The sequence below is a fragment of the Myotis davidii genome, unplaced genomic scaffold (genome assembly GCF_000327345.1).
Source record: "Myotis davidii unplaced genomic scaffold, ASM32734v1 scaffold862, whole genome shotgun sequence".
Taxonomy (NCBI): Eukaryota; Metazoa; Chordata; class Mammalia; order Chiroptera; family Vespertilionidae; genus Myotis; species Myotis davidii.
Window position 1 is genome coordinate 515,924 of NW_006293230.1, and position 11,138 is coordinate 527,061.

The 11,138-nt window shown below is 49.6% G+C and overlaps 1 protein-coding gene across 1 annotated transcript in view; it reads left to right on the top strand.

Annotated features, from left to right (window-relative positions):
- Positions 1–11,138, top strand: part of TRPC3 (transient receptor potential cation channel subfamily C member 3) — an 81,077-nt gene that overhangs the window by 23,235 nt on the left and 46,704 nt on the right. The window contains exons 5-7 of the mRNA XM_015565975.1: positions 1,755–1,971; positions 4,221–4,454; positions 7,138–7,402. Coding sequence (XP_015421461.1) covers positions 1,755–1,971; positions 4,221–4,454; positions 7,138–7,402 — 716 coding nt within the window. The remainder of the gene's footprint in view (positions 1–1,754; positions 1,972–4,220; positions 4,455–7,137; positions 7,403–11,138) is intronic.

Here is an 11,138-nt window from a genome sequence, read left to right on the forward strand (position 1 = left end):
CCCGCGCGATTCAGGGCAGAAAGTTTGTCATTTTGATCCGTTTCGGTGGCTCGACTGAGTTCCTTGGTTATGTATCATGGAAAAGTCTCTTACATCCCTCAAATGCACAAGCGCTTAAGACTAAAAACTATAAATACTGTGAGAGAGCATGCCTTAAAGCGAAAGTCACATCCCACCCAAATAGCTTCCCTTTCTGGGGCAAAGGAGCGGGAGCTCAGGTTCATACGTGTTTGTCCCTCAGGGCGGCTCGATCGTGGGAACTTGCTTCAGGTCCGAGTGGGCACCCGCAATCCACTCCCCCTTTTCTCTTCACTCATAGAAGCCCAGCTCCCCACGTGGGAACACCACTCAGTGGGGAGGGGGGTGGAGGGGACGGAGTGGTTCCTACCCGCATTTATACCTGCCACCTACCATCACCTGATGGTGACAGGACAGCCTGACAAGAATTCTCTGCACACACCCCATCTGCAGTGCAGGCCTGCGGCTTCCCTTTCATGTTATTTGCAGTTTTTAAAGACCAAACTTTTGGAGACTGGCTACGCCCAAGGAAAGGAGCTGTACCCCCCTCACCTGCCCAGCCCCTAAAGCGCAGCCACCCAGCAGCACAGTGATGTGTGAGAGTCGTGTCCATTTCCCTGTAGAAAACGGGTCTGCGTGCCTTCGCGGTCGGCCCCAGCAGCGCTGGCCAGTTCTTGGTTGGTTGTTGACGTCAAGTTAAGGCCATGGATGTACGAAAACATCGGTTGGAGTTTTGCAGTCCTTTAAACATGAACTTCGGGGCTTCCTGAGGCCACAGACTGAGTTGGAACGTGGGGTTTGAGTGTGAAGGATGGAGAATTTCTCTGCTAAACCTACCGAGTGTTCCCTGTCCGCCGACTGCGGAGGCCCTGGGGAAGGGGAATTGTTTTCATTTCTCCCAGAACATGGGGCTTCCCAGGACATCCTGTCACATGGGGTTTGAAAGGAGCGACCTTAAAGTAGTTCTAAATGAAAGTTATAAAAGGTGCTCTTGTACTATTTATATGATTTTCCAAACTCGGGGATGGGTGACTTTCAGTGAAATTAACCCACGTAGAGGGTTAATCATTGTGTATCTCCCTCTTCTAATTGGGATAGAAACAGATACAACATTTATCCCGATTATAACGTTTTTTTGCTTTTTTTCTATCACACGGAGCACAGCTTGATTTCGGGACATTTAGAAAAGGGGACTAAAATTTACTTCTGCAGTAGTAAGACTTTTTAATCTTCCAAGTGTTATTAATGTGCTACAGATACGTCATAACATTTCAGTTGTAAATGAATGAGTCTACGCATTTATCACAACCTTTTCAACGATCCCGCAGTAAAGGCTTACCCACTCCAAACCTGGGCCTGCTTTCCCCGGACTCTGAGAGCCCTGGCGCTGCATAGTCTTTCCGTTAGAAACAAGAATCACCGGGGCGTGCCCTGTGACTGCAGCACTGCGCCTGCCACGGGTCTGTCCTGAGACGACGGGATATTTAGAAACAGGGGAGTGTGAAGGCTTCTAGGTTATTTTTTGGAGGAGGCGTCCCCGAAGAGGAGTCATTTTTATAACGGACAGCTTGTCGGACGCAGAAGCCAAGCGTTGAAAGTGTTCTCATTTCCTCTGTTGGTTGTTGTTGTTTTTTGTGGTTGTTTGGTTTTTTTTTTATCCTGTAGAGTCATTTTCACAAGGAGGAGCCAGATTTGCAAAAGTCAGTTTGCCTGTGTTTATTTTTATTTCACCGCAGCTGGGCAAGGTCCTGCGCAGCCCCTTCATGAAGTTCGTGGCGCACGCGGCCTCCTTCATCCTCTTCCTGGGCCTGCTGGTGTTCAACGCCTCGGACAGGTTCGAAGGCGTCAGCACGCTGCCCAACGTCACGGTCCTCGACTACCCCAAGCAGATCTTCAGGGTCAAGACCACCCAGTTCACCTGGACCGAGATGCTGATAATGGTTTGGGTCCTGGGTAAGCCTTGGGTTTTAAGGGCTCTGATTTCTATCCAAAACAATGTCTAGCCCAGTGGTTAGAGCACCTGCCTAAGCAGCGAAGGGTCTCAGGTTCGAATCCTGGTCCAGGGCATGTGCGGGAGGCAACCAATCAATGTGCTTCTCTCACATGAACGTTTCTCTCTCTGGCTCTTCCCCTCCCTCTCTTCCACTTTCTCTAAAAAAAAAGGAAAAAATATCCTCAGGTGAGGGTTAACCAACCAACAAACAAAAACCAATATCTACATGATGATCATCATTATCTCTCTTTTTTTATTAAATTCATTGGGGTGACATTGATTAATAAAATGATATAGGTTTCAGGAATACAATTCTATAACACATCATCTGTATATTGTGTTGCGTGTTCACCACCCCAGTGTCATCTTCTATTTAAAATGTTATTTTACATATATGGTGGCAGTATCACCATTGTTAGATTAGCAGAATAGCAAAATCATCCAATAATTTGACAGCTTGATAATGCCACCAGGTATCCTAATTCTAAATTTAAAATTTTTATGAGTAACATAAAAATATTAATATACTATGTTCCTGAAATCTAACTTCGATTATTGAGTAAAATGGAAGTATTTTTTAATGTGACTCACTGTGATGATCCAATATTTCACTGAATTCTTGTGGCGTAAACCTCCCCCCCCCACCCCACCCCCTCCGGTGGCTATTAGCTGATGCTGAAGAACATGGATATCATTTCCGTCTCAGAGCTGATAGGAGAGTCCATTTTCGGAGTGCAGTTACTTTGTCTCACAGTGGCTCTTGTGGATAGCTAGCTGTGTTAGAGTAAAAACCTTAGGCAACGCGAGAAACAACGGAGGTTGGAGCCAGTTTATTGACCGCTAATCCAAAGTCCTTTTCATGTGCCCGCTCTCTTTCCCCCAGCAAGTTTCTTGGTGTCTTCTCAGTTCCTGATTTAAGAGGTCGCTTCCTCCCTCTCATTCACTCCTGTGGCCTCAATCTGGGACAAGTAGTTCCTTTACACATTTTATTTTGAGCCACTGACTTTCCTTTAAAAACTCCACAGTGGTTTCCCCTTATAGTCAAGACAAGGAGTAGTGTGTCCTCTCTCCAAAGGCGGCCTTTTCTGCCTTTAGTTTCTTCATAGCCTCCAGGCTTCCCTGCTGAAGAGCGTTTTTCCCCAGCGACACCTCCCCACCCCAGCGTGGAGGAAGGAGAAGGGGTAGGGAGTGAGGGAGGCATGATGGGGAGGCTGTCCTTTTGTTGTTAATCCTCACCTGAGGATATTTTTCCATCGATTAGTTGCCTTCACGCACACCTAGACCAGGACCAGGGATCAAGCCTGCAACCGAGGTACCTTGACCCTTGACTGGTATCAAACGTGCAACCCTCTATCACACAGACAAACTGGCTACGGCAGGTGGTGGCGGGAGGAGCTGTTCTTGTTAAAAGTCTACAGTACGATGCTCATATGGGGGCTCTTTCTCCCCTAATCACTAGGGCTTGATAATGAACCAATGTCATTTTATAAAGATGAACTAGAGGCCCAGTGCACAAAAATTCATGCACTGGGGGAGGGGGGGATGGCAGGGGAGTGGTCCCTCAGCCTGGCCTGCACCCTCTCACATTCCCAGGAGCCCTTGGGAGACTGTCTGACTGACAGCTTAGGCCCGCTCCCCGCAGTTGGACAATTGGGGGACAGCACCGGCAGGCGAGCAGCTGACCCTGGCTCCCATTGCCCGCCGTCACCACTGCCGGTCACTGCCGCCCCCTGATTGCTGTCCCCTCCCTCTGCCTGCTAGCACCTGCCTTGGCTGGCCTGGTGCTGCCCGCTCGCCGGCCCCACCCTCCACCCCACCCGTCATTCCACCGTTTGGTTGATTTGCATATTAGGCTTTTATTATATAGGATTCTTCCTCCTCAAAATCCTCCTGGGGTGAAATCCAGTGACTTGCAGAGCCTTCCTGGTGTGTTTCCTCCTGCTGGCCCCGCCCCTCTGTCTGAGGGGCAGCGTTGCTGGGCCGGAGGGTGGAGGTGTGTTTCACCAGATTCTACCTTGGGGGAGGGAGTCATTCCTGTGGGACCTTCCTCTTCCATCACCTCCGCCCAGTGAGCCGGGCATCTGCTTCGTGGTCCCCAGCACGGTGCTTTGCAGATGGGGTGGGTGTAGAGATGGGGCTGATGGTGGGCCCGACAGGGGTGCCTCAGGCTGAGCCACCGAGCCTCACGGTCCCCCATGTGTCCTGGCAGGAATGATGTGGTCCGAGTGCAAGGAGCTCTGGCTGGAAGGCCCGAGGGAGTACATCGTGCAGCTCTGGAACGTGCTGGACTTCGGGATGCTGTCCATCTTCATCGCCGCGTTCACGGCCAGGTTCCTGGCTTTCCTCCAGGCGACGAAAGCACAGCAGTATGTGGACAGCTATGTCCAAGAGAGCGACCTCAGCGAAGTCACTCTGCCCCCGGAGATACAGTATTTCACTTACGGTGAGTCCCTCGCTGGAGGGTCCTTGTGCTTTTGGAGGCGCCGGGAACTGCCTTCGGAAGGGGATGCGCGTGGGAGAGGTGAGTTGAGCGGTTCTGGACAGTGGAGACAGCATGAGCTTCAGAGCCGGGTTCCTGTCCAGGCTGACGCTCCAGGGCTGGGTGACTGTGTTCAAGTCATTTACTTCCCTGTGCCTTAGTTTTCAGTTCTATAATAAGAAGGTGCTGTAGGAGGGAGAAAAATTACCTTTAAGTCTAAGAACATAGTTTGCTCTCAGGGCCTCTGAGGACATGAGCCTGTTTGATGAGGGGGACTAGCTGGAGAAAGTGATGGATGTGGGAGAGGAGTCCCTGAGAGCATGTCTTCGAGGTCTGACCTGTACAGGTGAGCTGCACAGAGTGGCCACCAGATCACAGGCTCTGGGAACCGGCAGAGTCTCGGAAAGGAGGCCATGGCGTGGGAAGCGGTGGTGCCACACGCCTGTGTCACAGAGCAGCGCGGCCCGGCCGATGCCCAGCGCGCGAGGACCCCGACGCCTGCCCTCCCAGCACACGCCACCTTAGGGAACCGCAGCTTCCCTCCCCCTGAGGCAGCGTCAGGCGCCCGCAATGAGCAGATGTTCCCATCGTTGCAAAATCTCAAATCTGGAAAAGTCTTTAGGAATTACGGTCCCGCCTTCGTTTTACAGCTAAGGAAACTCAGGCACAGAGTTCACGCGTGTTCCGACGTGAAGCGTAGCCTATAAGTGACACGTCGGGAGGCATGTTAACAGCCCTGAAGGGGGCTGAGCGTCGGCTCCAGAGCGAGATGTACATTTACACCCTGCGACATCTAAGCGCGCTGCCTTGGAGTCGGGGAGCAAAGAGGTTTCTGTACCAGGGAGACCAGATCAAAGAAACAAATGATCACCATTTGTAATTAACTTGGTGGTATTTTTGTGTAATACATACTTCAGTTCACGATCACCCATTTCTTTACATGTATTCATCTGTTGTTAGTGGCTGTCATCTGAGGGGAGATTTGTGAATTCAGACTACACTGCCTATTAAGTGTGTGATTTTGATCAAGTTTTTTGAAAAAAATATATTTTATTGATTTTTTACAGGGAGGAAGGGAGAGGGATAGAGAGTTAGAAACATTGATGAGAGAGAAACATCGATCAGCTGCCTCCTGCACACCCCCTACTGGGATTGTGCCCGCAACCAAGGTACATGCCCTTGACCGGAATCGAACCTGGGACTCTTCAGTCTGCAGGCCGACGCTCTATGCACTGAGCCAAACTGGTCAGGGCTTGATCAAATTTTTCACCTAAAGCAAAGTGCGGAGAACCAAGATGGCGGCATAGGTTAACGCTCAGAAAGGGGGGTAATAATAACACCGGGTCTGTGGGGCTGTTGAAATCTCAGTGCCTGGTGCGTAGTAAACATTCAGTAAATGGCCATTTTTATTGTTGTTGCAAATGTGTGTGATGCCTTTCTTCTTCTGGGAACGGCCCGATTCACACAAAATCAGCCGCATTGCACTTCATCGGCCTTCCAGGGAAATAGTCTGCTGTGACCTTGAGAAGTGACCTTGGAAGGGTGCTGGGGGCCTCATTAGAACCTCTGTGGCTCAGTAGCCGTTTTCGTTTTCCAGGAACATGGTATCATGTTCAGATACTGCGTCGACAGTACCACTGTGATCCGGGACAGTCTCGGGTCTCTTATTACTACGTTTTACTTCGTTAACTGTGAGGTGAACTAATGCCCACGGCATACAGAAGCTCTGTGCCCGAGTTTACAGGCCAACAGACTTGTTGGCCGATAAACCCGGTAACTGGGGGACATGGGTCAGGCCTGTCACTACGTCATCCCGACCGCCTGTGTCTCATGAAGCACTGAACCCCCTCCATTCTTCGCACTTAATTCTGTTTCTGCTCGACGGACGCGAAGCCAGTGAGTCCCTCCACAGTGTTTTCTCCACGGGAATAACTCGAGTGTAGGATTCATGCGTTTCTTATAATTATTTCTCTCTTGGACTGCGACCAGCACGGCTAGAGAGCGGACACGAGTCCTGAGTAAGGGCGGCTGGGGATTGAGAAAATGAAAGAGACAGGCGCAGAGACAGAGGGGAAAGCTGGGACCGGGTGGGACGCTGCCCCCTGATGGAGAGACAGTGACCCGGAGCCAGTGCAGCGCGTTTATTTTATACAGCATGATTCCAGGAAGTTTTACTAGAGTTTAAGACAAAGGAAATTGTGAGAAATCATGGTTAAAGATCAAACTATAATCATGGTTAAAGATCAAGCTGTAATTTTTCATTCTTGTGGCTTCTTTGTAATCCTCACTCCTGGCTGACCCTGGATAATTGTGTCCGTTCCTTGCGCCTGGCTGAACTTAAATAATGACCCCCACCCCCTGGCACCTGAGCTAAAGAGTCAGGCTGACGACATACCTGCCTCTGGCAAGGTGTGTTTCCAGGGCGTGGCTCTGCCAACGCCACTGGGCTCAGCTGGCAATAATTAACAAAATGCCCATGTGCCTTCCCAGGCGCTCTCCAGTTTCTGCTTTAACGCATCAGCTAGAGCCCAGACCGTTCATTAAGTCTAGAAGAGTTTCGACGGAGACATGAACCACCTGCCTAAAAGGCAGATCCTATTGGAGGCCAAGGGGAAAGGCCCGTTCTAACCCCCCTCTCTGTTTCCAGCCAGAGATAAGTGGCTCCCCTCGGACCCCCAGATCATATCGGAAGGGCTCTATGCCATCGCCGTGGTGCTCAGCTTCTCCCGGATCGCCTACATCCTCCCGGCCAACGAGAGCTTCGGCCCCTTGCAGATCTCCCTGGGCAGGACCGTGAAGGACATCTTCAAGTTCATGGTCCTCTTCATCATGGTGTTCCTCGCCTTTATGATCGGCATGTTCATCCTGTACTCTTACTACCTGGGGGCTAAAGTAAACGCTGCCTTTACCACGTAAGTAAGATGTCTTCCAGACATGGCACGATGAGGAGAAATTCTAAATCGTCTAGCCCACCGGTTCTCAACCTGTGGGTCGCGACCCCTTTGGGAGTCAAACGACCCTTTCACAGGGGTCGCCTAAGACCATCGGAAAACACATATATAATTACATATTGTTTTTGTGATGAATCACTATGCTTTAATTATGTTCAATTTGTAACAATGAAAATCCATCCTGCATATCAGATATTTACATGACGATTCATAACAGTAGCAAAATTACAGTTATGACGTAGAACAAAAATAATTTTATGGTTGGGGGTCACCACAACATGAGGAACTGTATTAAAGGGTCGCGACATTAGGAAGATTGAGAACCACTGGTCTAGACGAAGCAAAGGAAAGCTTTCAATGATTGTAATAACGATGTTTTTAAGAGAAGGAAAAAATCCATGGGAAACAGCACCAGTGTGATTACATTGCTCTGCAGATTCCTCTCTTTGAACTCAGTGAGCAGGTGACCACAGGATGAGTCAGAATTCGGAAAAATCCGAGACAAAATGGGTTATGTGGAGAGAGTTGAGTAGTAAAATTTTAATACTGGATGTCTCTTACATTATGTATGACATTAAATTTAGTTTCATCGTTTTGTAGCCATTACTGTTATTTCAAAAAAGTAGAGGGGGTCAAGCAAGTGAAATTATCGCTCAATGTGTACAGACCACGAGAACTGTAATAGCGTGTCCTTCCTCTGGTCAGACTGGTTTCCGCAGTGCAGACTCACCTCTCCCAGGAAGTCTTCCTGGATTGAGCTCCCGTAGTCTTTGTCCTCTTAAGTTCTGTCAGCATGGAGACATCCAGACTGTGAGACTCGTGGCCCTCCCTCTGGTAATGTTTAGTAAACAGTAAGATGATCAGGGTGGGGGAGTTTGCTTTAGGCCATTGAGTCAGCAGTAGGTAATAAAATGTGAATATCAAAGAGCCCAAATTCAGCCTTCTGTCCGGACTTTTCTCATTTACATTAATTACTGTTGATCTTGGTTTTCAGCAGTTACCCATCGGGCTTTGTCTGTCATGGGGGTGGCTCTCCCTCTGTACTGCGGGCCTTGCGGTGGGGAGGTCACGCCCTCCACCTCCCTTTGTGTCCTGCCATGTCCCACTGGACACCAGCTAGACAGCACGTTCCCTATAGACTAAGATGGAACCTCGCGCCCTGCCAGGCATCACGTTGTTCAAAAATGAATTCTTTCAAATTATTAATATAGAGCAGGTCTCAGGGGTGGACGAGACCTGAAGCGCTTGCTTTCAATGAAGAAAATCTCTGTCTGAACCCAGTGGGAGGCGCACAGAACTGGAGCTCAGAAGGCGCTTTGGCCCTGAGGTTTTCTCCTTGGCTGTTGAGGACGGGCACCTGAGCACCGTGGGAGAACGCGGCTCGGTAACCGGGCGGCCCGGCTGCCAGTGTGGCCTGCTGGCCTGCAGCTGTGGTCTCTGGCCAAGTTAACATGTCCCTGTGTTAGTTTCCTTATTTTAAAAATAAGCACAAAAAGGCTCAAGGCAGGTCGTCATTGCAGGTTACGTAGGGAATTTATAGAAAGCCTCTCGCCACAGTGGGAGCTAGGACCTGCCAGCGCCTTCTCGTTTCCCTGTCCCCTCCCCACCAGCTAGATTCACACAGAGTCAGAGAGAATGAAGGGGGAGAGAATGAAGGAGCAAGAGGAAGAAGGTGGGAATTCCTTGATACCGTAAAATTAATGGCAGGAACAAGGAGGTTGTAGTTTTCTGTCTCCTAGCACCTGCGCTATGACAGCACACGGTCAAATCCTATATAATAAAAGGCTAATATGGAAATCGACCGAAAGGCAGAACAACTGGTCGCTATGACATTCACTGACCAGCAGGGGGCAGATGATCAATGCAGGAGCTGCACCCCTGGTGGTCAGTGTGCTCCACAGGGGGAGCGCTGCTCAGCCAGAAGCCAGGCTCAGGGCTGGCAGTGGTGGTGGCCAGAGCCTCTCTGCCTCTGCGGCAGCGCTAAGGATGTCTGACTGCAGCTGGACATTCCCCGAGGGCTCCTGTCTGCAAGAGGGCACAGGCCAGGCCGAGGGACACCCCCCACCCACCCAAGTGCACGAATTTCATGCACCGGGCCTCTAGTGTTCTCTAACAGAGAGTAACTCTGTAGGAACAGGATTTTTATTCTGCCCCCTCCCCCCAGGGCCCAGCACAACTTTCAGAACATAATCGGTGCTCCAGCAGTATTGGTTGAATGAATAAACTAGTACTAAAACCTATGAATCTATAGAATTGTCATTTAGAATCGGTTAAAGAAATTTTAAAAAGTTCTCATAAATCTTTCTTTGGAAAAAGGTCTCACTTTTTTTTAAGGTAATAAGAAAGAATTTTATTCACCTCCATATTGCTATTTGCACAGTTTCCCAGAACAAGTTGTACAGAGGAATACAAATGCTATGGTCCAAATGAAATACATAATCCAAAATAAGAGGATATTGTAACTCAGAAAAAAGGCAACCCAGTGTGCTTTGGGATAGCACTGCAGCAATGAAAACACGCCCGGTGTTCGTGTAGGACCCACCCTCCACCTCTCCTTTGCGATGGTCGTCTAGGAGTGTGTAACTATTTAAGGTTATTCTTGCTGCTCACAGACCACCAGTTACACTGGGTCATATGATGACACCTGGCAAAGCCCATTTAAGGGACAAACTGGGGCCTTCATCTGGGGGTGGGTGTGGGGGGATGTGCTAACTGCTGCAGCGGACCAGGAGTCAGGAAGCAGATTGTTTAAATTGAGGGAAAAGAAGGGGAATCTTTCCTTCTGCTGCCTCCTCTTCGTTTGCAGCCAAGCATGCCTCCTGACAGGTGCTAATCCCTGTGACGCGACTCCCGGGAGCAGTGTCTGCCGTGGAAGCCCGCCCCCTCACCTTGGACCTGAGTGCCCCCCAGTTCCCAGGGGCAAGGGTTTCTGTCGGGGACTTTCAGAGGTTTTTTGCATGAACAAGAATATAAGTGCTTGTATGCTCTTTTTTATTCAAATTGCAGACTATTTCACACTTGCTACATCTTACTTTTTTCACTTAGGACGATATCACTGATATCATTGTATATAGGCACAGGAGGATAGATCCGTGTCATAGCGTTCCGCCTATGGATGTACAGAACTGTGTACCCCGCACTATGGGTGGGCATCAGGGTGCTCCTGCCCCACTGCCTCGCTGCAATGTATGTGCATGGTTTTCTGGAAATGGGCATGTAATTTTAATCCCGACCTGGTTCTACGTCAGAAAACCTGATTGAGATCCTGAACCACCTACAAGATCACACCCAAACATCCATCCTTCTAGGCGACAGGAATGGCAACGTGGTAGAACTTGTTTGTCAGGGTGCTCCTGCCCCCCTGCCTCGCTGCAAGGAGGATGTCTGTGCATAGTTTCCTGGAAGTGGGCATGTAATTTTAATCCCGACCTGGTTCTACGTCAGAAAACCTGATTGAGATTCTAAACCACCTACAAGATCACACCCAAACATCCGTCCTTCTAGGCGACAGGAATGGCAACGTGGTAGAACTTGTTTCCCCAAAACGACTCCGGACGCTTTTCCCTGGATAACTTACAGAACGGCTGGGTAACGGCACCAAAACCCCAGAATAACTTCTGTTAGACATTATAGTAAAGCTAGAGGCCTGGTGCACGAATCCAGGGCCCTCTGCCTGGCCTACACCTTCTCACAATCT